This window comes from Nyctereutes procyonoides, unplaced genomic scaffold (genome assembly GCF_905146905.1).
Source record: "Nyctereutes procyonoides isolate TBG_1078 unplaced genomic scaffold, NYPRO_anot_genome, whole genome shotgun sequence".
Taxonomy (NCBI): domain Eukaryota; kingdom Metazoa; phylum Chordata; class Mammalia; order Carnivora; family Canidae; genus Nyctereutes; species Nyctereutes procyonoides.
Window position 1 is genome coordinate 5,154,354 of NW_026575051.1, and position 27,717 is coordinate 5,182,070.

At 37.0% G+C, this 27,717-nt stretch overlaps 1 protein-coding gene across 3 annotated transcripts in view; it reads left to right on the plus strand.

Moving 5' to 3' along the window:
- MAPK14 (mitogen-activated protein kinase 14) overlaps positions 1 to 27,717 on the plus strand; it is an 81,584-nt gene that overhangs the window by 35,149 nt on the left and 18,718 nt on the right. For all 3 annotated transcript variants that reach the window (XM_055330559.1, XM_055330558.1, XM_055330557.1), the window contains exons 3-8: positions 3,108 to 3,166; positions 17,449 to 17,560; positions 18,264 to 18,293; positions 18,631 to 18,678; positions 19,840 to 19,954; positions 20,527 to 20,598. In XM_055330559.1, coding sequence (XP_055186534.1) covers positions 3,108 to 3,166; positions 17,449 to 17,560; positions 18,264 to 18,293; positions 18,631 to 18,678; positions 19,840 to 19,954; positions 20,527 to 20,598 — 436 coding nt within the window. The remainder of the gene's footprint in view (positions 1 to 3,107; positions 3,167 to 17,448; positions 17,561 to 18,263; positions 18,294 to 18,630; positions 18,679 to 19,839; positions 19,955 to 20,526; positions 20,599 to 27,717) is intronic.

The window sequence follows — 27,717 nt, forward strand, 5'->3', positions numbered from 1 at the left end:
ATGCCAGGCATATTCCAAGTGCTGGATTATTGGAATGTAAGTTCATGGGTCCAGGAAATCACAAACTGACTGGAGAGTCCAGACTTAAAGCTGTTTGATTCCAAAATGCTTATGTTTTCACATTGAAGTTGGAGCTGTTATTTGAAGATGTTCTGGACTTACTTTGTTTTACTTTATTTTGTCTTCAAGGTAACTCTTACATGAAGAATCCTGTGTAAATTGATCTCTAGTGATTTACTCTTACTTTTATCTGAGAATTTTCACAGGACAATTGAAATAACATAAATGTATATTGCTTTAAACTCCTATTGTATTTGGGGAGTTGCAGCATCTCACATAATAAGAACCAATGGTTAGAAAATATTGGAACAGTAGAAAAAAATTGGTTTCTGGATCTCAGTTACCTAAAGTACAAGTGGGGATGGAGATAGTAATAAAAAGAACAGAGGTCTTAAGCCAGAATTATATCAAACTCAGTGAAAATAATTATGGTTTAGATGGGGAAGGTAAAAGAAAATGATTTGACTTAAGTTTAAAGCACTATACAGACCTGTTCTAAAGTCAGGGATACACTGTTGGTAGGAATGTAAGTTGACCTCACCTTTATGTAGAACAATTTGACAATATTAAGATCCTTAAATATATTGGTGTCCTTTGATGCTATAATTCTATATTTTTTTAAAGATTTTATTTATTTATTTGACAGAGAGGGCACAAGCAAGGAGAGAGGAAGGCAGAGGGAGAGGAAGCAGTAGGCAGCCTGATGCCAGCAGAACTTGATCTCAGGATCCTGGGGTCATGACCTGAGCCAAAGGCAGATGCTTAACCAACTGAGCCACCCAGGTGTCCTGTAGTTCTGTTTCTTCAAATTTATTTTCTTTTTTTTTTTTTTTTTTTTAAATTTTTTTTTTATTTATTTATGATAGTCACAGAGAGAGAGAGAGAGGCAGAGACACAGGCAGAGGGAGAAGCAGGCTCCATGCACCGGGAGCCCGACGTGGGATTCGATCCTGGGTCTCCAGGATCGCGCCCTGGGCCAAAGGCAGGCGCTAAACCGCTGCGCCACCCAGGGATCCCTTCAAATTTGTTTTCTGAAAGGAAATACAAGATGTGCAAAATATGTATTACATATACATATATACACATATGCACACTTGTATGCATACACACTTGCAGTGTTCCTTAAATGTCCAAAGATAGGAAATTGGTTAAATTAGGGTATATATAAGTGGTAGAGCATGAAAAATATTTGAAGATATAGTCATTCTATAGTAAGTGACAAGGCAGGATACAAAACTGTGTGCAGAGAATAACCCCAACTTTAACTTATGTACATCAGAAAAATCAAAGGAAATATCTCAAAATGTTAATGATAGTTATAATAGGTAGCGCATTTATAAGTAATTTTGATTTTCTTGTATACTGTTGTCTGGGTAATAATCTTATGGGTAACTGTATTTTTCTTTTGGAATAAGATGCAAAGTCTTGAAAAGCTATTCTCTTTGACTTCCAAGGCCTTTTTTGGGTCTTGTTTGCCTTTTGGGTTCAGGCTGTATAATTGAAATTGCTTTTAAAAGTCTGATAGGGAATTCCTGAGTGGCTCAGCGTTTTAGTGCCTGCCTGCAGCCTAGGGCATGATCCTGGAGTCCTGGGGTTGAGTTCCATGTCGGGCTTCCTGCATGGAGTCTGCTTCTCCCTCTGCCTCTGCCTCTGTCTCTGCCTCTCTCTCTCTCTCTCTCTCTCTCTCTCTCTCTCTCTCTCTCTCTGTGTCTCTCGTGAATGGACAAATAAAATCTTTATTAAAAAATAAATAAAAGTCTGATAGATAAATGGAGTAACATTCTAACTAAGAGTGTTCTTTTTCATGATAATGTTTTGAGCAGTGGTATATTTTACTTTCAGGTGGTTTGTTTAACTTGCTAGGTTAGAGCAGCATGCTGATGAGGCCCAGTCATGGATTGGTGTTCATGAAGGCCATTTAGCTTTGGTTTCATTTCTAGATATTCTTTTTTTTTTTTTAAGATTTTATTTATTTATTTGAAAAAGAGAGGGAGATAAAGTGAATGAGAGGGAGAGTGAATCTGAAGCCGACTCCATGCTGAGCACAGAGCCAGATGCGGGGCTTGATCCCACCACCTCGAGATCATGAGTTGAGCTGAAATCCAGAGCCACCAGGCACCCCATCATTTCCAGATATTTTAAGTCTGGTTTTAGGAGTTACTGGCAGTGGTTGAGAAATGGTAGTGTATATATGGATTATCCAGTATATATCCATGATCAGAAAAACTGCTCAAAGATCATGGATAACCGAGTATTAAATAGTTTTTACTTTCTCCTTGTATAAGCATAGCCTTTATCTTTTCATTTTTAAATAGTCTGATCTAAATACCTGATGATGATTAAGAAAAGTGTCTGAATATTAAGAATATTACATGAAGGGATGCCTTGTGGTTCAGTGGTTGAGCTTCTGCCTTTGGCTCAGGTCATGATCCCAGGGTCCTGGATCAAGTTCCACATCAGGCTCCTCACAAGGAGCCTGCTTCTCCCTCAGCCTATGTCTCTGCTTCTCTTTCTGTGACTCTTATGAATAAATAAATAAAATCTTTAAAAAGAAAGGATATTATAAGAATAACACCAAGAATAAACTAAGAGAATGTTTTGGGACCAAAAAAATAACAATCTTGAAGACTGCATATGGAAAATTTTTCATGGAATAATAATATTATTTAAGAAAGAAAAATGATACTATAGTAGTAGCTGTAGAAGTGTGACTTTTTTCTGCTTGTTAATCATTAGACTGTTGGTGCATTATGTAAGTCAAGAGCCCTAAATCTTCCTGCTTCCTGATAAATGGCTATATGTGAGCAAATTCTAAAGAGATGATATCTTTAAAAGTAAAATACGTTATTATGGGAATTGATGTTAACAAGTAAAAATCAAAAGCATAATTTGGATAAAAGAATAAGTTATAGTTAAGTGTATGATGCTGTGATGTCATTGAACTGAGATTGTAGAATTTGAAATTATTTCCTATTAAAACGGCTAAGACCTGATGGGTACTACAGTTCTGTATTTATTTACTGTTTGATTTTTCTATTTTCTCACAGGTGATTGGTCTCTTGGATGTTTTTACACCTGCAAGGTCTCTGGAGGAATTCAATGATGTGTGAGTGAATCTTTTGTATTTGCCTTCCTCAGCTGGATAATGAAGATTAGCAGCCCACTTTTATTCCTGCACTATTTTGCAGTATACAGACTTGAAAAAATTCTTTATTCCTACCATCCAACTCTCCTAGGGACTGGGGATGGATACAGAGATGTATATTATGTGTGGTGTAAATCCACATGGGAAGGGTGGCCGCCCAAACCCCTGCATTGTTCAAGGCTCAACTATGTATTAGTATTTTCATCATTTCAGGCACATTGTGAAGATTCAGCGGTGAATCCTTGCAGGAGTTCCATGGAAAGGAGCGTAGGGAGTGTTGATTATGATTTTTGTCCTCAAGTTGCCTGTCCCCATTTTTAAAGAGACCCCTTCACACTTCACATCATTATATTCACATCAAGAAATATAGCCACGCCCTGGTTCCATATAAATTCATCTCTCTCTTTTGTCCTAGTTATGTGTGGAAATGGTACTAGACCTGCATGCTCTTCCTTGAAGTAATAGATTTCTGTTTTGAGACAAAGGGCAGGTCTCATGTATTAAGAAAGCTACTTACATAGTGCTAGTTCTCCCAGTGCTAACTGAGGGTCTTAGGAACCAGTAGTGGAGGTTTGGGAAAATGAAACAGGAGAGAAAGCAGCTATGAGGATGTTTATTTAGTAGGTAACCATTGTGGGTGACTGTGCTGAAAACTACCAGGATCTTGTAGGAAACAGTGTGAATGCACCTCAGATAGGGAGCATTTATCCCTTGACCCTGACCCCACTGGCAAGGGTTTTGCTCCAACAGGCATTAATGCCATCTCATGCCCAGGTTGCACATGTGTGAGATGTGTGAGTACAAGATAGATTCCAGCAGATGCTCTCATGCATGTAGGAGCCATCACTGTAGCTTTCCCAGTATCTGAATTAGCAGACCTCCCTCCCATCAGATATACTATACCATAACAGAGAAGGAATAGCTTAAATTCAGAGTTGTACATTGACATTTTGGAATTCCTACCTGGAAAGGGTTACTGTTGTGAAACCAAAACAGAGTTGCAGATCATGACTGCTTCTTTCTTTCTTTTTCTTTTATTTTTTAAAGATTTTATTTATTTATTCATGAGAGACACAGAGAGAGAGGCAGAGACACAGGCAGAGGGAGAAGCAGCCTCCCTTCGGGGAGCTGGTTGTGGGACTTAATCCTGGGATTCCAGAATCATGCCCTGAGCTAAAGGCAGATGCTCAACCACTGACCCAGGCATCCCATAGCTGCTTCTTTCTTAACCTCTACCCCCTCCCCACTGTTGTCCCCAGTCCTGAACTTAACTGGCTTCTCCCTACCCTTATCCTGTGTCCAGTTCTCCTACCTTTATTTGTCCCAGGCTGAGTGCAAGCATCATTTGCTCTTTTCACAGAGAACAAGCTGGATATGTTTGAGCTTGTGTGTTTCGTCTAATGAAAAGGTGAAAGAAAAAAGATGAAAAGAAGTGTAGAATGTGAAATGTAAAAAGAAGCAGGAAAGGTAGCAAATTTTTTTCCTCGTCTTGTGAACTTAGTTGGAAGATAATATGGCTGAGAGTAGAAGATGAAAGTGAAGAATCTGGCCCAAGTATGAGAATTTCTATCCACATTAACCTTGATCCTGCTAATGAAAATTTAAGAAACAAGTAAAGGGAAAAATAGGTAATAACCAAGAACATAGAGCTCTGCTCGGCCCTGAAATATAGAGGCTTCCAAAGATTATCAGATGCTACCCAGCCAGGGCACATGGTTGCAAATTGTTGAGCCCTGCTGCAGGCTATATTTGGAAAAGAATATTGCAGAATAATGTTTTTTTTTCCTTTAAAATTAATTTTTAGGGACGCCTGGGTTGATATTTTGGAATTCCTACCTGGAAAGGGTTACTGTTGTGAAAAACAAAACAGAATTGCAGATCATGACTGCTTCTTTTCTTTTCTTTTCTTTTCTTTTCTTTTCTTTTCTTTTCTTTTGATTTTATTTATTTCTTCATGAGAGACAGAGAGAGAGGCAGAGACACAGGCAGAGGGAGAAGCAGCCTCCCTGGGTTGAGCATCTGCCTTTGGCTCAGGGCGTGATCCTGGAGTCTCAGGATTGAGTCCCTCATCGGGCTCCCTGCATGGACCCTGCTTCTCTCTCTGCCTGTGTCTCTGCCTCTCTCTCTCTCATGAATGTGTCTGCCTCTCTCTCTCATTCTGTGTCTCTCATGAATAAATAAAATCTTTAAAAAAAAGAAAATTATTTTTTTAGAGCATCTTTAGCTTTACAACAGAATTTAGAGGGAATGCAGATTTCCTGTATACGCCCCTGCCCCCCACATGCATAGACTCCCCCCTTGTCAACATCACTCCTCAGAATGGTTTGTTTGTTCTTTTCTTTTCTTTCTTTCTTTCTTTCTTTCTTTCTTTCTTTCTTTCTTTCTTCTTTCCTTCCTTCCTTCCTTCCTTCCTTCCTTCCTTCCTTCCTTCCTTCTTCTTTCCTTCTTTCTTTTTCTTTCTTTCTTTCATGATATGTCATGTGGCTCACCTTAGTGCTGTAATTCTATGGATTTGGACAAACATGTAATGACATGTTAACATTTAATATTGTACAGTGTATTTTCACTGCCCTAAGAATGATGGGTTTTGGTATTTTCCCTAGATGTGGAAGAAAAGCTGAAGCTGAAGTAATGTATTCGTGAATACCTCTGGAAAACATTTAAATCAAGTCTGAGCTATACTCTAAAATTTTGGGTCTCATGAGGATGGATTTATTTAACAAAGGAGTTGGTGAACTGCCAACCTGGGAAAATGCTGTATTTTAGTTTAATCAGGCATTCTGGAACTGGATTATGAACCTGTGTTTTTTTTTTTTCCATGTGAAAAGATCTTATTTAAGGCTAGTGTCTATTTGAAAGGTGAAGTTTTATCCATTGTTGTGCCTTTGGGTCCTTTATCCATTTGAAGGCCCACTGACTACAAGCATACTCACTGAACTAAAGTCGCATTTATTTCTTCATCCACTCAGCAGATATTGTCGCTGCGGAGTAGGAATCTGTTCTTTCTACTTAACTGTACCTGGGTTTTGGCCATTTGTTTATTTATTTCCAACTTTATTTTATTTATTTATTTTTTTAAATTTTATTTTATTTATGATAGTCACACAGAGAGAGAGAGAGAGAGAGGCAGAGACATAGGCAGAGGGAGAAGCAGGCTCCATGCACCGGGAGCCCGATGTGGGATTCGATCCCGGGTCTCCAGGATCGCGCCCTGGGCGAAAGGCAGGCGCCAAACCGCTGCCACCCAGGGATCCCTATTTCCAACTTTATTGATATAGTTATATAGAACATTGTGTAAGTTGGGTTCTGATTATTCACAAAACAAGAACTGAGTTCATCTCTTGGGAGCAAATCTCAGTACCACTTGTTGAATGTTTGCTGAGCAAAGTGTTAGAAAAAGCCTCCAGATAATGGGAAACACCACTCTTTCCCCTTAATGAAATCAAAATCTTACTGGGGAAGGAAGTAAATTCAAAACGCTTTTGTAACTGAGTTACCAATTGGGTGTAAGACCTTGGGCAAGCCACTTTGCCTCTCTGGACTCCAGTGGTTCTCTAATCAAGCCTCATAGGCAAATGATGAAAATTGGGGTGGTAGATTTCTGAAGTGATTTTAATACTGAAGAACCTCTGAAGATAAAATGATGAACCTAAGTTTGCCTTTGGAAAATGTTTCATTGTTTGTTTTTCTATGATGTTTGTATTACTGAAAAAAAAAATAGTACTTGTCCAGGACTGTGGTTATTTCAGTGTTTTCCAAAGTCATTTCAGACTTTGCATAAGAGACCAAACATCTTCACTTACAGTTGTAAGGTTTGGTAATTTAAATAACTTTTGGGCCAGATAAATAACATAAATGAGGCTCAGTATTCTACAACTGGGAGTGGGAGGATCTGTGGTAAAACAGAATACTCGTACTTCCTTAAAGCAATCAAATTCACATTAAAACAAAACAACCAACCAAACAAAAACCCCAGTATTCTGGCCAAATCCAACATGCTGAAGGCTAGAGTGGTTCTACAGGTTAGCAGGTCTAGAGCCGGCTATAATTTTGAACATGAATTTTTCGTACTAATTAATAAAATCTCTAGTTACTTTTCATATTAACAGTCAGTTTTTTTTTTAATTTTTATTTATTTATGATAGTCACAGAAAGAGGGAGAGAGGCAGAGACATAGGCAGAGGGAGAAGCAGGCTCCATGCACCGGGAGCCTGATGTGGGATTCGATCCTGGGTCTCCAGGATCGCGCCCTGGGCCAAAGGCAGGCGCCAAACTGCTGCGCCACCCAGGGATCCCTAACAGTCAGCTTTTAATCATGTGTTATGTGTATTTGTGCCTTTAGGTTTCAGTTAGCACTTTTATCATACAATTAAAATTTTTACTGAATTTTTAACCTCTTGGTTAATAAGCATTGTGCATACTTCATTTGTAAGACTCTTACTTTTGAGAGAAGAATGATAGTGAGTTTTGGTCATTAAGAACAATGTGCAGTTACTGACTCTAACAGTGATACTCTTTGGAAAATGTGGAATTAAAAGATGAGTATATCAAGTTGTTCTTGACTGCCATATGATGTGGTTGCACAGATGGCAAAATTTTATAGAGATATATCTAGACCTTTTAAATGATTGGAAATCATTGGGACATTCCTATTGGTTTCTTGATGGTATTGACAGGAAGTGGCATATACATATGCACACTCATGCTGTAAATATTTAGTTACCAATAGAAGTCCAAAAATTTTAAATGGCCAGTATTAGAACCTAACCCCTATTGTAAGCTGCACCTTTGTGGAACAGTATTGCCTTTTCTTAGTTATAGTGGTTCTCTGATCAAGCTTAGGTAGTGAAGAGTTTTTCGGCTTGGAGCTATTTCCTCAAATTTCAGGAAAACTGAATTCTCATGGTAAGCAGAAAGCAGTCTCTATTTACCCCTTTTTCCTTTTTTTTTTTTTTTTTAACAATTTCATATTGCAGGTTTCTCATACCTGAGTTGCTTATCTCTCCTTAGTTCTTGAAGAAGGAAACGAAAATGTGGTTTTAGATTCTTCTATGATCTAGCAGAAGACCTTACAACATGGTTGGTCAGCAGCCATTGTTTTAGTGGAAACCAGTGGGCAGATTATCACCTAGTTTAGGGTTACAATTGATAAAAATGATCGTCTAACCAATAAGCAGCCTTTTTTTGTCAGTATAAAAGTTGCTAAGCATACCGAATAGGTAAAGGGAGTTTCTGGATTTACATTTAACCTGACTTCATTCAATATTTGAATACTCATCCTATACTGGGCATAGGACTAGTCTCTGGGGGATGTAAACATGATCTCTAATAATAGAGGTCAGACTCCTAATGAGAGAAAAGAATATTTTAAATAACCAAACAAAAGACAGGGTGGTCAGTTCTAGAAGATCCTACATGATTTGTTTCTGTGCACTCTCTGATCTCATCTATGTTCTTTCCACTTGTTCTCTACATTCTAGCCACTCTGGCCACTTTGTTCTTCCTTGAGTACAGACATCTACATTTTCAGTAGGACCTTTGCTCCGGTTTCAAACATGGGCCTGAACACTCCCTGCCATATCCATTTGACTGGCTCCATTTCTTTCAGGACTCTCCTCAAAGGTCTCTTTACCACAAGCTCTTTCCCCTTCACCACCATAGTTGCAATCTGCCTCCACTGTCAGTGTCTGCTCCTCACTCCACTCTGTTCTTAGCAGATTTTAACATCCTATGTTTGTTACTGTGTCTTTGGCTAAATCTATTTCTGATCACATTTTCCTTGATCCAGGGCTACGATTATTATTTGAAAGTCTGCTAACACTTCTTATTCAGTAAATACTGTGATCGGTTCTATGTAAGCTGTCAAAACGAAAGGCATTCCAGTTGCAGTATGGTACCTGTTTTTCATGAGAGAAAGCATAATTGTTTGCCTAAAACAACTAACGATCAAGTCAAATTTGTAATGTTGAGGCAACACATAGGGTATTCAGAATGCGAAAGAAACTTAGTGGAGGAAAGCCTCTGTAGAAGGTAATAACTATATTTGAAGAAACAGATAACTATGGATGGGGCATAGTTGAAATTTATCCCAAAGAAATGAAGAAAACGTGTAAAGTGTACAGAAAAAAAAGATTAGCATTGAATGGAGAATATTAAAGGAGTAGATAATCATTGATTTTTCTTTTATATTTGGATAAAAAGTGTGTACTAAATTAGCAAATAAGCATTATCTACTTGGAAATAATGCTTTCTTCCATAGCTGTGAAAGAAATACCCAGTCTTGTTGTTTGGGCTTATAGAAATACTTTCATTCTTTGAAAATAGGCTGAGTGCCCAAGATAGGTAATAGAAGAGAAGTAGTCTAGGAGAAAGATGAAGGAGGTGAGGCTCCTTGTAGATGCCTTCCCTGGCTTACACTTGAAAACTGAATAAATTACAAATCCTTTAAGAAAATACCATTGAGTTTTTGTCTGACATGTCAGTAAGATGCCTCTTTTTTGTCTGATGAGGTGATTTCAAGCCATCTTTCCCTCATTAACTCCTTCCTAAGTCTGGGTTGGGGCCCTCTCCTCTATGTTCTCTAGCACCTTGATGTTCCTTTAATAGTTCTAATCATGCTCTATTATGATTTTCTATTTGTATATGCCTTCCTTTCATCTTTTTCGTCATGGCATCCCCAGTGCTCAACAGTTAGTATTTGTTGGTGGAGTGATTGAAGAAATGACCTTGTGCTGTCTTGTTTATAACTGGTTGATGACCTAATTTTTCTGTAGTACACTCAGTGCATTCTCTTTCAACTAGCTTTTTTGTTTTTATCCTGTAATGTAGACCATATGGTAGAAGATTGAGTCTAGTTTGGTTAATGCAGGTAATTTAGAGGGCACCACCTCTCAGTAATCTTTGTTTCAAATGAGAATAGTTTGTTGTGAAATAATCTGTCTACCTGGGTGCTAAATGGTGCCTTTACTTCTTACATTAGAACTGTCTGGTCTGCTGACCAGATGAGATCGTTGGTATATTTCTTTTTTTTTTTTTAAGATTTTATTTATTTATCATGACAGACACAGCGAGAGAGAGAGACAGAGACACAGCGAGAGAGAGAGGCAGAGACACAGGCAGAGGGAGAAGCAGGCCCCATGCAGGAGCCTGATGTGGGACTCCATCCCGGGTCTCCAGCATCACGCCCTGGACCAAAGGCAGGCACCAAACCGCTGAGCCACCGAGGGATCCCTCGTTGGTATATTTCAATAAAATTCTCTTGCTCTGTCTTACTAGTAGTTCTATTTGAATTGTCCTGGGTCATTCGATTACATTCAGTAGTAATTGAGTGGTTACTATCTACCAGACACCATTCTAGTTCCTTTAAAGGACAAAGAATTTTGTCCCCTTGAGCATTGTACAGATAGATAACAATAAGCATTGAACATTTAAAAAGTTAGATAGTATATTAGCAGGCAATAATGCTATGGACAAAAAAAGAAAAGGTAAAGTAAGGAAGGGGAATTAGGAGTGTGAGAGCAGAGGGTGAGATGCAGTTTTAAATGGGTGGCCAAGGATTGGCCTCATTGAGAAGGTGAATTTTGGAGTAGACATTTGAAGGAATAGAAGAATTAGACCCACAGATATCTGGGGGGAAGAGCATTCTAGGCAGAAGTGCATTCCAAGTAGAAGAAACGAGGAATGCAAAAGTCCTGAGGTGGAAGACTGCTGAATTGGAATTGCAGCAGGGGGTCTGTGTGCCTGGAGCATGGAGGCCAGTATGGAGCTAAATGAGAATGGAGCGGGGAGAGAAGTGGATGATGATATCAGAGAGATAACTGGGGACAGGGTACTGGATTGTGTAATAAGGCTTTATTGGCCATTGAAGGGATTTTTATCTTTATTCTAAATGAAAAGGGAAGTTTTTTGAGGAGAGAAGTGACACGATCTGATTTTCTTTAAAGAATTTTATTTATTTTTAAAGAATTACTCTGCTGTTGTGTTGCAAATAGACTGTAGCAAAGTCCCAAGGATCATTGGATGCATTTCAGAGGCTTGTGGTTACAAACTGTTAATCTCTGTGATTATTTTAAATACTTTGTTTAAATATGGAAATGTTTTTGTCTTTTGATCATTGCTTGATCAAATAGGGGTGACAGTAGTAAACATGTCAATCTATAGACATAGAAGAGACTTTTTTTCCTACATTGTTTTTTTTCTGTATAATGCTTTAAAAAGAAACGTGGTAGGGAAAGAATCTTGACAATTGGGTGTTGTCCAAGAAGTGCTTAATAAATGAAGCTCTAGGATGGAGTTCTGTCTAGAGTACTGAAACCATTTATTGTAGAATTGTGCCTTTTTTGCTTGTACAGTAGATTTTACTTATGAATCACTTTGAGAAATGATTTATGCTCCTTACATTTGATTAAATTTAAAGGAGACTGTCTTCACAAGAAAAGTGAAAAACGAGATTTGTATTAGGCCATGTAATTGTCTTTTCAGTTTTAGACTAATGAAGTCCTACATACTTAATTAATTTTTAATAATTAATTAATTAATTGAGATGGAGGGCAAAAGGAGAAGGGCAGAGAATATCTAAAGCAGTTTTTCTTTTCTCATGAGTGCAGAGCCTGACATGGGGCTCCACCTCAGGATTCTGAAATCAAGACTTGAGCTGAAACCAAGAGTCCAACACTTAACCGACTGTGCCACTCAGGGGCCCCTACTTAATATATTTTTAAAGATAAGAGAACTAGGGCAGGGAAAAGAGGGAGTCATTTGTTTCCGTTGGCTGCAGCCTCTGTGTTCACAGCTCACATTTGCCCAGAATCCAGAGACCTCCTCAGCTAAGGACCCCAATTATGCTGGATATTTTCATCCTGATATTCTTTGCCATCATTAGCCTGGTCATTCTGTCCTACATCATCTGTCTGGTCTAGTGGCCTGCAGCTGTGGTGGGAAGCCCTCAGAACAATTCAGCGGGGAGGAAGGATGAAGCTGAATGGCCAAGCATCCTGCTTGGCTGACACACCAGTGGATTTTTTCTTCTGGACATTATTTGGGCTCCTGGTCTCCAGTCCAACAAGAGGCCTCTTATCAGCAGCATCAGTCCTGTTGCCTTTCAGACCTCATCCAGAGGCTTCTGGATATGGTTAATCACTGTCAAGCTGGGGGCGTTTTGCACTCAGCTGGGACATCAGGAATTTGTGGACATGGCTGGCAACGCTGTGTGCGTGCTAGCTGTAGATAGAGGGTGTTGAGGACACAAAGCTGAAATGTAGACTCGTTAAAGTTACCATGGTGAACTGCTCAAATATTCATTTTGAGAGCCTTTCTTTAGGTGTAAATGCAACTACATATTATGCTAAAAATATGTTCTTTCCTTTCCCTCTTACATGCAGGAGGTTCCCTTGTATTGGTCCAAGAGCACATTGTCTATCTTCATCTGTGAAGTAGTCACTTTATCACTGTCTTTACAGACTGCACAATTGGAGTTTGTGTAGTATCTCCTTTCTCACTCTCTAGCCAAAAGGAACTCGTCATTTGAATTTTTAAGATTTATCATATTTTTTCTACTCCATACCACTTGTGTCCCAGCTTCTCACTTAAAGAGAGAAATGGTTATTATAGTCCTCATTCTTTGTGACTGGCTAAATTATAAATTATTGAAATAGGGTAGCTATAACTCATCTTGTTATTTGAGAAAAATCTCTCTCTTACCCCCAAATAAATGTTTTTTTTTTATTTTTTTATATTATCCAATGTTCCTTTTCTGGAAGAAAACTTTCAATATATTTCTTTGTCCAACTAGAGTTGAAGAAACTAGATATTTTAGAATCATGACTAGGCTTGGGTCCCAAATCTGTGGTATTCAAAAAGTCCATCATAATTGTTCAACATTTGATTTTTCTTTCTAGCTTAAAAATAAACAAGGAGGAAAAAAAAGATTGGGGAACTAGATAGCATTCCAGCTGTTCCCAAGCCAAACCTCCATTAATTTATTTGAGGTGTTAGGAACACTGACAATAGTAGTTGTATCTTTACTAAAATGTAATTAAATGTGCAAGGACAAATGCTGTAGAAATTATGTAGTTATCCATGAATGCTCCTTTTGGAATTGACTTATTTAAAATGTGCTCATCTACATTTTCCTTTCACTCTCTTGTTTATTTAAAAGTTTATACCATTTCCATAAACATTCAGTAACTTTGCATGATGCTTGCTTTTGTCCACTGTTGGAAGACTTATTTTTGGAAACCTTCCTTTATACCATGAATTGGAATTTGACAATTGGTTGTTGTAGATTGGTCTTTGAGGTTCATGGAAACAATACACAGTGATGAGGTTAGTTTCTGCAAGACACTTCTGCCACAAATAATGCTTTTCAGTTACCTAATTGTAGTCTGGCATCAATGCTTGTTAGTTATTACTACTTAGGCTAATTAATCTTATATATTTACATAATGTTTTGAGTTTCACCTTCTGTCTGGAAATTTTAGTGATAAAATGGATGTGGTCTCTGATGGGGACAGTAGTGGAAGATCCTAATTCAAAGCATAAGCTCTTTCTCTCTCAGATTGGGCAGTCAGTGGCCTTCTGTTTGTGTAGGATTTCTTAAGTCACTGGTAACCATTTAAACACAATAGCTATACTGGAAATTACTAAGGTTGCATTGGTAATACCGCTTAACATCTTTGTGAACTAGCACAGACATATTAGTTATGATTTTTTGGTTTTATTTCATGACAAATTAAGATAGATTCTATGTGGAATCATCTAGAATAATGTTTTCTTTCTCTACTTTTTCTCTTTAAAATTATTTTTTAAAGTCATAAAATGTAATTATTTGCAAAACAAACTGACAAAATAGAAATTGGATTCACTCTTCCTCAACCTGAGCCTTGCAGTTTGTGATAATTGATATTATGGATATAGCAACCATTACACTAGATCTTCTGGGAGAAATCCTGATTTCAAAATATTGACAACATTCTCATATTTGTTAGAATATGTGTCAGTTGGTATTAAAAAATTCAGTGACTGTGATTAAGATGGAATATTGTTAGGCTCTTGCCAACTTTCTTCTTTCATTAAAGATTAACTTTGATAGTAAGTATTGAGAATTATTATGGAAATTATCTGGAGATGCTGCTTCCCTGGTTATTGTGACGCTTATGAAACTTTTTTAAAAAGATCATTCTCTTGACTTAAATTTGAAGTCAACTAGAAGAATTGGAGGCAATATGTGCCGTGATTAAGATCATGCATGGTCCTGAGAGCAAACAGTTTTCTGATTCAACCCCTGACTTTACCACTCTTTTAACCTTGAGCTGGTTACATATCCTTGTTCTGCCTCTGTTTCCTCATCAATGAAATGGGAAAACTAATGGGACTTACGTTACAGAATTGTCAGGAAGAGTACATGAGACACAGGCATAACAGAGTGCTTGGCGCAAAATAAGCACTGACTGCATTTGGTTATGTTATATTGAGCTTGGAACATCTCTTAAAAGAGAATTCTCTTTATGAAACATTTCAAAAAATCCAATTTATTCTTTAAGTTAGGTTTAGAGTCTGTCCTTTCCTTAAGGCAGTATAATTGTGCAGGCTTTAAAAACATGAAATGCTAAAAATCTTAATTTTACATGTAGGCCAAGTTCTGTTGATCTTTGTGAAATTGGGAATTGATGATATCATCCCAACAGGGAAATTATGAAACAAAAAAATCCAATTCCTCCTTAAGGAAAGAAAGTAATAATAGTGTGTATGTGTATGTGTGTAAGAGTGTGTGAAGAGAGGTCATACACATATTTATTTATACAATACATTAATAGTAGATTTAAATTTACTGGCCTGGTTTCTTTCCCTCCAAATTTATAAAAAATAAAAATAGAAATGAAATAAAATCAGCATTCTTTATAGCTCAACTGGTATACATTATTATTCAGCATCAGGAATGAATAGTGATTCTTATACAATATATAAAACCTAACCTGCTTTTTTTAATTTAGCCTTTTTAGTACTGATCTGGTTTTTATGTTCCCATAACTGTGTGTAATACAGTAATGAAGTGGGTAAGGCATTGCATCTAGAATATCTATGGTGAACCTGTTGGACTTGAATATAATCATTCCTAATCTCACCACACCTGTGAGGAGAGGTTCTGGAATGCCCCATCTTACTTACTTATGTTCCTCCTTCCTTTATACTAAATGCAGGAATATTGTCAGTGAACAATATCCTTTTACCAGTGAAACCTGACAAAGGAGATTATAATTTGAAAATTTAAAGACACTCCTATTTTAGATTCTACAACTTGGTTTGTAATAAGGTGAAAATATAATGATAGATTGGAAAATCCAAGATACTTTATTTTGGCAGTGCATTTAGTTGCACTGTGTATTTCTCACGCAACAGAATTTTTTTAAAGAACTGATATGAACACATACATCATTCTAATCTTCATCTTTACTTTTTTTCTTTCTTTTTTTTTTTAGATGTATTTTTTTTAATTTTTTTTTATTTATTTATGATAGTCAGAGAGAGAGAGAGAGAGAGGCAGAGACATAGGCAGAGGGAGAAGCAGGCTCCATGCACCGGGAGCCCGATGTGGGATTCGATCCCGGGTCTCCAGGATCGCGCCCTGGGCCAAAGGCAGGCGCCAAACCACTGCGCCACCCAGGGATCCCTTTACTTTTTTTTCTTTAGAAAATTTAGGAAAAGATACATCAAGTAGGAACGAGTATAGAAATTTTTCGAAAAATAGATGGGAGGTGGTAAAATTACAATAGGGGTGTTGCAAATGAGCCTCCCATGAGTAGTTATTAGGTGTTTAGTTATCACTGTGGTACTTACTGGGTGGCCTTTTCTTTTTTTCTTTTGTGTTTCATGATAACTGTACTCTTTAATCCCCATCACCTATTTCACCCATCACTCCACCGACCTCCTACCTGGTTTGTATAGTTTGGCTTGTTCTCCATAGTTAAGAATCTGTTTCTTGGTTTGTCTCTCTCTTTCTGTTTTTTCCCCCTTTGTTCAATTTTTTCTTTTTTAAGTCGTACATATGAGTGCGATCATATGATATTTGCCTTTATTTCGCTTAGCATTATACTCTCTAGCTTCATCCATGTTGTTGCAAATGGCAAGATTGCATTCTTTTTATGGCTGAGTAATATATCATTGTATATACATATATACTTTATCTTCATCCATTTATTTATCAGTGGACACTTAGGCTGCTTCCACAGTTTGGCTATTGTAACTAGGGCTACAAAAAACATAGGGGTACTACATGTATCCCTTTGAATTAGTGTTTTTTTATTTTGGGGTAAATACCCAATAGTGTGATTACTGGGTTGTAGAGTAGTTCTATTTTCAATTTTTTGAGGAACCTCCATACCATTTTCCACAGTGGCTGCACCATTTTGCATTCCCACCATTAGTGCAAGAGGGTTTGTTTTTCTCCACATCCTCACCTACACTGGTTGTTTTCATTTTAGCCATTCTGACTGGTGTGAGGTGATACCTCATTGTAGTTTTGATTTGCATTTCCCTAATGATGAGTGATATTAAGCATCTTTTCATGTGTCTGTTGGCCATCTTTGTGTCTTCTTTGGAGAAATGTCTGTTCATCTCTTCTGCCCATTTCTTTTTTTTTTTAAAAGATTTTATTTATTTATTCATGAGAGACACACACACACAGAGATAGAGACACAGGTAGAGGAAGAAGCAGGCTCTATGCAGGGAGCCTGATGTGGGACTTGATCCCGGGACTCCAGGACCATGCCCTGGGCTGAAGGCAGGCACTAAACTGCTGAGCCATCCAGGGATCCCCTCTTCTGCCCATTTCTTAATTGGATTATTTGTTTTTTGGGTATTGAGTTGTATCAGTTCTTTATATATTTTGGATACTAACTCTTTATCAGATATGTTGTTTGCAAATATCTTCTATTTAGTAGGTTGCCTTTTAGGGATGGCCTTTTCTTAAATCTTTTAGGGCAGCCTGGGTGGCTCAGCGGTTTAGCGCCTGCCTTCAGCCCAGGGCGTGATCCTGGAGACCCGAGATCGAGTCCCCACATCGGGCTCCCTGCATGGAGTCTGCTTCTCCCTCTGCCTGTGTCTGCATTTCTCTCTCTCTCTGTCTCACATGAGTAAATAAATAAAATCTTAAAAAAAAAAAAAAACAAAACTTTTAGAAGCCTTATGAAGATAAGAGCTTTCAGAGGGACCCTGGATTATCGTGTAACTCTCCCATTAATTTCTAGGTATCTGGTGACCCATCTTATGGGAGCAGATCTGAACAACATTGTGAAATGTCAGAAGCTTACGGATGACCATGTTCAGTTCCTTATCTACCAAATTCTCCGAGGTCTCAAGGTATATTCTTCCTCTTTCCAAAGCTTAAGAAAAGGAAGAGGAAAAAAAAGAAAAAACCTTTCTTATGGAAAATTTCGAACACTCACAGAATCACAAATACAATCATAGTGTAATGAACCCCTACGTTTACACAGTGACCACAATTTCCAACATAGGACCAATCTTTCCTTTGTGTTCCCCAAGCCCTGGATTATTTTAAAGCAAGTCTAGATGTAATGTTGTTCCACTCATAGATATTTCAGTATGTATTTCTAAGAGCTCAAGATTCTTCATTCTTACATCTGAAGAGTAGTAATAATTTCTTGATATAATCTAATATCTGGTTAGTGTCATGTTGAAACTTTAAAAACCTCCTCAAGGAGCCTAATTTATTTGTGGGAGGGGCAGATAAGTAATGTTTTAAAATTAAAACACCTTTGACGTTTAGCAGCTTTGAGTCCTTATTGAACTCCGCAAAACCAATCAGAAAACAAGTTGAAAGCTCTGTAACTCATAGCTCAACTCTATGAGTAGAGTTGATGGTATAGAAATCATAGTTATGATAAATGTACAGATTACTGTTAATTACTTGTTCTCACTTTTAATCCCACTATATAATACTAACAGTTCTTACTCGTTCATAAAAATATACTTCAACTATGTCATATGATCATAGAGGTTGGAGATGACTTTTTCATTTAATTGACTTTTTTCTCTTTCACAGTATATACATTCAGCTGACATAATTCACAGGGTAATGTATTGTGATTTTGATTAAATTATTTGGGGAGGAGGAGGGATACTAAAGTGGAGAGGACTGGAATTCAGCCAAGATCCTAATCTACACTTACTTTAGCTGTTGAACTATTGATTGATTGTAACTTTGCTCTAAGTTTAAACTGATTAAAGAAAGAAGATACATAGTTTTTAGTTATTTAAAGCTAATTAGGATAGATAGTGACTATAGATGGAGATCACTGATAACTGGATAAAATCTTACCTTTATATTTGGATCTTCATCATTACCTGTGGGGAGACAACGTACCATGCATCATGAAATTGATCATGTCCCCTCTGTACTTACTTCCTAGGACCTAAAACCTAGCAATCTAGCTGTGAATGAAGACTGTGAGCTGAAGGTGAGATGAAGAGACACTGGTAATTGTTTGTTTCAACGTGTAATTATATGTTTGACTAACCAGGCAGACTAATGAACAGATGGATTTGTAAAACCATGACTTTTTATCTGAAAATTCATGTTCTTAGGAATATCAGATTTTGAAACTTGAACCACAGACTTATGTAAGTTTTAGTTTAAAGGATATTGAAGGTGGCATCAGGTGTCTTGTTTCCATTTTTAAATAAAGTTAAAATAGATATTTAATTTATTAGTTATAATAAAGGAAAATTATAGTCTGAATATCAAATAAGCAATCCTGAAGAGATAATTACTAAATTAGTTTCCTTAGAGAAAATAATTCAAATAGGAGATAAGTAGTTTATAGAGAGTAAGCAGTTCTAGTATTCTTTTTCTCCTTTTTACTCAGTCTTTTTTTTTTATTTTATTTATTTATTTTTTTACTCAGTCTTTTAAACTTAATTAAATACAGTAAAATGTTTCATTTCAAGTATACTCTTGACAAAATTTTTATATCCATTTAAGCACAAACACAGTAAAAATAAAGAACACTTTATCACTTCAGAAAGTTGGCTTGTGGTCCTTCCTAGCCAGTCCCCACCCCTCTACCCCTAATCCTCGCTTCAGACAACCATTGATCTGCTTACTGACTCTATAGAATAGATTTATTTTTTCTGGAATTTCGTATTAATGGAATCATACAGTATTTCTGTATGTGTGTGTCTAACTTTTGCTTAATATAATATTTTAAGCTCTGTGTTATATCAGTAGTTCATTTCTTTTTATTGCTGAGTAGTATTCATTTTACGAATATGCCACAATTTGTTTATCCAGCTACATGTTGATAGACATTTGCTTCCATTCTGGTTTGGGGCTATGTATAGCTGCTATGAATATTCACATGCAAGCCTTGGTGTGGATGTATGTTTCCATTGCTCTTGGGTAAATGCCTAGGAATAGCATTTTTTGTTGTGCTTTTTGTAATTTCACTCTTAAAGTTCCTGCTGTGTTTATCATGCGTTCTTAGCATGGACTAGAAAGTATGTTTATGAAAGTGCTATATTGTTTTGCCTTTTTCTAAGGCACTGAGTTTTTTCCCCTCCTGCTTTATAAGTCTTAGGAGCTTGACTATTCCAGTGCCTGATTTTTCTTCTCTCCTTAGATCTTGGACTTTGGACTGGCCCGACATACAGATGATGAAATGACAGGCTATGTGGCCACCAGGTGGTACAGGGCTCCTGAGATCATGCTGAACTGGATGCATTACAACCAGACAGGTATTGCTTTTATTGGTTTTGAGCACCTTATTAGTCACCATATTGGGTGTATTTGGGATTCTTAGAAGTGGAGATGGTGGGAATGTGAGGAAACATCTTTTTTTCCCCCCTCAGTGATCCTTTTAAAATTGACAGGAAATATTTCACTTGCTCAGATAGAGAAGGTAGTGTTTTTATACCCAGCTTTCAAACTTTGTGATTTAGCAGTTGGATTTTTATTTATTTAGATTTCCAACATATTCTGTGAGTACTTCTATCTGAAGACAATGGGTTCATAATTTCAACCTCTCAACAATACTTGGGAGAATCTACCATTTCTACCAATAAGGATCTCTGCCCCTTTATAAACAGCTTGTTTCTCTTGCCTTAGCTATGTTTTGACATCCCACCTATGGAGCCCTTTAGTGGGGTACAGGTCTTATTAATAAGCTTACTTCTATAAAGAAGAGTATAATTGTTGCACCTCAAATATATTATATATTATAATTTTTCACCTCTAGTTAGTTATAGCTTCTTTCAGGTCAAGTATGTTAGTAGTGACATTGTATGCCTTTTCTGTTTAATTTTACCAGTTGATATTTGGTCAGTGGGATGCATAATGGCCGAACTGTTGACTGGAAGAACGTTGTTTCCTGGTACAGACCGTATCCTTTAAAAAGTTTTGGATTCTTGTTTCTTATCTGTATTCCAGTGTCCATGGAAGTATATTACTTTTATCTGTCTCTAGGAAAGGCTCTCAATTACTTGCTTATATGGTTCAGATATGTGTTACGAGATCTACCCTCTGGCTGAGTATCTTGCCTTGTCGAGAGAGAGGCTTCAATTTCCTTATGTGAATTGGAAAAATTCTTCATAAGCTAGAGAACTCTTTACATCTTTCACATGTCATCCTTTTGCACTGAGTCCCTTATTATATTAATCTTCCCACAGCAGTTCTGCAACCTGAGCATATTCCTGAGAAGCTCCAGATCTCAATGACTGGTTTAGTCTGCTTGTACAACGCTTAATGAGCACAAGGTACCCATTTATAAACCAGGGGTATCTTTAGCTTACATGTTTGGTTTGCATGTTTAAAAGATTATATTTGGTCCCTATAATGATGTACCTGCTGACTGTCTTTATATTTGTTGTTTAACAAGTAATAAAAACAAGAAGTGATAAGGTCATCCTGATGTGTGCCTTTTTTTTTTTTCCAGCACAATTTTGTTTTTATCCTAGAATGTAGCCAAACCTTAATTTACTTCCAGATTTGTTATCTAGTTTACGACTTATCACAGCCCTTTTATTTTAGGTCCTTTCCTATCCGCTGCATGCCCATTTCATGGTTTAGAAATAATATCAGCAAAATGTGGTTTTTGTTGGAAGTCCCATTACTTGCACTTGGGGAAAACATTCAGGTGGGAAAGAATGTTGACTTATGTGTCTAGAATTAGGTTTGAAGATTTTTGTAAAATTCATCTGACTAGCCTATAGTGGGTTTGGTTGAGCTTTAGAGATGCTGCAGTTATCCTGTGAACGTGTTCTATCATGCTTAGAGCCCTAAAAGCTGTTTCAGCCCTTCACCTAGGCAAACTCTCATTGAGTTTATAATTAGTTTACTGCTAACAGTTTGGGGTATACTTCCATGGTGACTGTGATGTTCATGTTGTCTATCCACATGTTCTAACTATCTTCTGCTAGAGAAAAAGTACTTTCCTACTGAACTGAAAAACTTCTGCCCCTGAGGCAAAGCTGTTTCTTTCCCTCTGAAAATTTCTGCATTGGTACAGAGTTCTGTCTCCCTATATTTACTGCTCTTCATTCCCAGATTCTTAAAAAACTAGTGTTTTTCCTTTGTCCTTTGTTTCATTCACCTTATGTCTGCGTCTTAGAAATGTGGTATATACATTACAGTTGAGGCTAAGAAAATGAGGGAAAATGTGTTATTTCCCCTTTTCCTCAGTTACATGTCTCAGAGTCTCATCCTCTAGCCTGTCTTCCCAAGCACACTACTGTGATGCATTTCTCTATTACCCTCTTCCTTTCGTCTCCTATCTTTATCTGTCTTCGGTCAGCAGCAGACACTCATGCCTACAGAGATAACCAGAGTGGTGGAGAGAGAGAGACAGACAGACAGCAGGGTATACTCGTGGAGAGCAAATACTCTGGAATCAGACTACCTGGGTTTATAGGTCCTACCTCTTTTACTCCCAGCTGTGTGACTTTGAGTACGTTTTCTAACTTCTATCTCCTGGTTTCCTTAAACATAAAATGCTAATGGTAAATATCTCACAAAGTGACTGTGAGAATTCAGTGAGATAGTATCTGGAAAGTACTTAGAGCCTGCCAGGAAATGTTAGACATGATCTTCATTAGTGACTTTTGGGAAACAGTTATTCCCTTTACCTTCCCACTCTTTTGTCTACCTGTGAATCATTATGGTTTTATCTCACAGATGGCTGTCTACTCCCTGATGGTTTGACTCTTAGATTGCTAACTTTCAGGAACACCTGGGTGGCTTAGTCGGTGAAGCATCTGAGTCTTGATTTCGGCTCAGGTCATGATCTCAGGGTTGTGATATTGAGCCCTACATTGGGCTCTCTGCTGGGCATGGAACCTGCTTAAGATTCTCTTTCTTTCTCTCTCTCTCTCTCTCCCTCTCCCTCCCCTTCTCCCTCTCCTTCCCCTTCTCCCTCTTCCTCTCCCTCTCCCTCCCCTTCTCCCTCTCTCTCCCTCTCCCTCCCTCCCTTCCTCCCTCTCTCTTTTCCTCTCCCTCTCTCCCCCCTCTCCTTCTTCCTCTCCCTCTGCCCTCCCTTACTCTTGCACATGCACATACTCTCTTGAGAAATAATAAAATAAAATAAAATAAAATAATAAAATAAAATAAAGCTAACTTTAAACCTGTAAGAAGTCTTCCTTTTTTTCCTTTTGTGAACTTTAGGTAGAAAACCTAGCATTTAGACTTTTTACAATGGGCTTTTTTTTTTTTAATACATGAAAATTCATTTCAAAATTCTTATTTAGGGGCATCTGGGTGGCTCAGAGGTTGAGCATCTTCCTTTGGCTCAGGTCGTGATCCTAGAGTCCTGGGATCAGGTCCCACATCAGGCTCCCTGCCTGGAGCCTACTTCTCCCTCTGCCTCTCTCTCTGCCTCTTTCTCTGTGTCTCTCATGAATAAATAAAATCTTTATAAAAAAAAAACCCACAAAATTCTTACTTTAGTAAAGCACCATTTCTTTTCTACTTGGCTCTTTTTTGAGACAGATATTCTCCTGGATCATAAAAATCAAATTCAGAAGATTTGTATTTTTAATATACATAACCCCCATCTTGTCAGTTGCCATCTGTGTAGATGTAGCTTTAGTGGCCTGACAAGGAAAGAGGAAAGTGTTGTCTATTATTTTTTTCTTGCCTGAAGTGTGCAATTGCTTATAGTCTACCATAGTGGTTCTTAACTCTCATTTTTCATCAAAATACTTAGGGGAGCAAAATACTCTGGGGCACCACCCCAGAGACTCCACCCCACACTTTATGTAGGGTGAAAGCACAGGCTTTGGCATATTTTTTAAGTACCCAGTTGATTCTAGTGTATAATAGGTGTTAAGCACAACTAGAGTTTAACTCAGTTGAGTCTTACTTTTAACTTTTTAGGCTGATCCTAAAAAAAAACATTTCATTAGGCAATCTTATCTTTTCTTTCTTTCTTTCTTTCTTTCTTTCTTTCTTTCTTTCTTTCTTTCTTTCTTTCTTTCTTTCTTTCTTCTTTCTTTCCTCTCTTTCTTTCCTCTCTTTCTTCTCTTTCCTTTCCATGCCAAGGAGATCAGAAAGTTTAGAATTGAGACTTACTTACCTAAGAGGTTGAGAAGGATATTAGAAAACCTCTAATTGAACTCCCTGTTTTTTATAGATGAGAGGAAACCAAGACCCAGAGACGATAGATCCAGAACTGTTATTTATGACTGAGGTCACAGTTTCTTAGCATTATTTTATTTGTTGCCTATTCCTCTTATTTCTAGAACTCTTCTTCTTCTTCTTCTTCTTCTTCTTCTTCTTCTTCTTCTTCTTCTCCTTCTCCTTCTCCTTCTCCTCCTTCTCCTCCTTCTCCTCCTCCTTCTTCTTCTTTCTTCTTCTTCTTCTTCTTCTTTCTTTTAGAACTCTTCTTAAAACCTTTGGAGAATGTACTGGCTCCGCACAGTCTTTCTTTGCCCAGAAAAGCATGCAGCTACTGCTTATTTGTGATTTTTAAATGCAACTGAATGCTGCGGCAACCTCTAGAGCATGCTCTTTATTTGAGTGCCTTCTTCTCCCTATTTTTCTCATTTATTAACTATCTTGTATTTAGAGATACTTGTGGTTTTAGCTTCTAGATAAGTGCTATCTAATAGAATTTTCTGTGGTGTTGCAAATGTTCTCTATTTGTGCTATGCACTGTGGTGGTTGGTAGCCACAGCCACATGTGGCTACTGAGCACTTAAAATATGGCTAGTGAAACTTGGGAGCTGATTAAAAATATTTCTGTGGTGAAATGTATTAACATAAAATTTGCCATTTTAACTTTCTCTTATTGTGGTAAAATATGCCCAACAGAACTTCCCATTTTAACCTTTTTAAAATATACAGTTCATGGGCACTAATTACATTAACAAAATTGTGCAACCATCACCACTACTGTATTTCCAAAACATTTTTATCACCCCAAACCAAAACTCTGTGCCCATTGAACAGTACCTCTCCATTCTTCTTTCCTATAGCCTCTGATTTCCTTTCTTCTACTTTCTGAATTTGCTTATTCTAGACATTTCTTGTAAGTGGAATCCCATAATATTTGTTCTTTTGTTTCTTGATTATTTTCCTTAACCATAATGTTTTCAAGGTTCATCCAAGTTCATCCTTGTTTCCAGAACTTCATTCCTTTTTTATGGCTGAATACTATTCCATTGCATGTGTATGCCACATTTTGTTTATGCACTCATCTGTTCATTGACATTTGGGTTATTTTCACCTTTGGCAATTGTGATTAGTGCTACAATGAATATTGGCATACAGCTATTTGTTTGAGTCTCTGCTTTCTGTTCTTTGTGGTGTATGTCTAGGAGTGGAATTGTTGAGTCATGTGGTAATTCTTTGTTTAGCTTTTTGAGGAGCCACCAAACTACAGCCACAGCAGTTACAACGTTTTTGCCCACCAATGATGTATGCATAATTTCCACATCTTCACCAACACTTGTTCTGATTTTTTCTTTAAATTATCTTCTTTTTTTTTTTTTGTTTAATTCATCCTTGTAAGTATGAAGTGGTATCTCTTTGTAGTTTTAATTTGTATTTCCCTAATGACCAATATTGTTAAGCATCTTTTCCTGTGTATATTGGCTATTTGTATATCTTCAGTGGAGGAATATCTGTTCAAGTTGATTATCCATCTTTTAATTAGATTGTCTTTTTGTTGTTGAGTTTTTAGTTCTTTATATATTATGGATATTAAACCTTCATTAGATACATGATTTGCAAATATTATCTCCCATTCTGTGGGCTGTTCACTTTCTTGATAATATCCTTTGAAAAGGTTTTGAATTTAATGAAGTTCCAATGTATCGGTTTTTTTCTTTTGTTGCTCTTGTCATATCTAAGAATATATTATCAAATTTGCGGTCATGAAGATTTACTGTGTTTTCTACTAAGAATTGTAAGGGTTTATCTCTTAGATCTTTGATCCATTTTGAGTTAATTTTTGTATATGATATCAGATTAGTAGTCCAACTTTATTCTTTTGCATGTGGAAATCTAGTTGTCTCAGCACCAATTGTTGGAGAGACTGTCTTTTCCCCACTGAATGGGGCTGGCACTTCTGTCAAAGGTAATTCTATTCCATTGGTCTGCATATCTATCCTTACAGCAGTCCCACACTGTTTTGATTCGGGCAACTTTGATTCCTGTAAGTTTTTGAATTCAGGAAGTGTGAGTCCTTCAACTTTGTTCTCATTATCAAGTGTTTTTTGTTTTTGTTTTTTTTGTTTTTTGTTTTTTTTTAGGAGTATTTTTCCTTTTCTTTTCAAGGTCTTTTGTAATGCCATATAGATTTGAGAATGGACTTTTACATTTCTGCCAAAAAGGCTATTGGAATTTTGGTAGAGATTGTGTTGAATTTTTAGTTCACTTTGGGTAATAGTGACATCTTAACAGTATGAAGTCTTCCTATTTATGAGCACAAGATGTCTTTCCATTTTTTACTTCTTAATTTCTTTGAACAATGTTTTATAATTTTCATTGGACAAAACTTTCACCTTCATGCTTAAATATATTCCTAGGCATTTTATTCTTTTAGATGCTATTATAAATGGAATTGCTTTCTTAATTTCCTTTTCAGGTTGTTTATTATTGGTGTGTGGAAACACAACTGATTTTTGTTGATTTTGTACCGTGCATCTTTACTCAATTTGCTTGTTAGCGCTGGTAGATTTCTTGTAGGTTCTTTGGTATTTTCTATACATAGGATCATGTCATCTGCATATAGAGATGGTTTTACTTCTCCCTTTCCAGTTGTTCTGGCTAGAACTTCCAATACAGTGATGAATGACAGTGGTGAAGTGGGCATCCTTGTTTCGTTATCAGAGGGAAAGTTTTCAGTCTTCATTGACTATGATTTTAGCTTTGTGTTTTTCATAAATGCTCTTTATCATGTCAATGAAACATCATGTCAAAAATTCCTTTGTATTCATAGTTTTATGAGTGTTTTTAATCTGAATTTCAAAATGTATTAGATTTTATATAGATTACATATAAATTTAATTAATCACATGTGATTACTGGTATTGCATTGGGAAGTTTTAGATCTCTACAATTCTTGTTCCTATTCTGCTTTTCTCTCTCTCTCTCTCTCTCTCTTTTTTTTTTTTTGTCATTAGTCTCCTTGAAAGATTCTTTTAGTACTGGTTGTTAATAATCCTTGGAGTTTCCCTAAAGGTGTAAGAAATACTAATTTTTCTTAAAGGTAATTATACATTATTAGCTTTTCATTTTCATTTATGACTATGTAGAACCCCTCTTCCAGGTACATCAAAAGCAGTATTATTTTTTTAAGGAATGAAGCACTGCCTTCCAAGTCCAGTTGACTAGGTATATCAAGTGGACATGGCTGGTGGAACTTCATATTTAGGAGAGAGTGAGGATATAGAATGTCTCTTTAGGTCTAGTGCTAACTTACTTCAAATGCCAATCGTTTTGAGAAGAGTGACCAGTTAGAAAATGGTTTTATTAACACTTAATAGTCGGTAGCCTAAGGAAGAGAGGAGGTAAGTTTCCCAGCCCTGTACACGCCAAATACTGTGTTCTCTTCCAGAGGTCACAGCATTTGCTTGCTGTGGTTTTCTTTTCCTAAGTAATCAAATGAATTTCCTAAATGTGTAAAACTTTTTTTCCTTCTTTTATTTTATTTTATTTTATTTTTTTATTTTTTTTATTTTATGATAGTCACAGAGAGAGAGAGAGAGGCAGAGACACAGGCAGAGGGAGAAGCAGGCTCCATGCACCGGGAGCCCGATATGGGATTCGATCCCGGGTCTCCAGGATCGCGCCCTGGGCCAAAGGCAGGCGCCAAACCGCTGCGCCACCCAGGGATCCCTCCTTCTTTTATTTTAATAGAAGTGGAACTCTTAATATATTAACTAGAGGATAATGGAGCTGTTGAGTTATAACCCACTTGCCATTAGCTGCTGCCTTACTCTGTATGAATTTACTTAGTATATTAAATTTGCTCCTTAATTCTTCTTTATTCATTTTTTCTTTT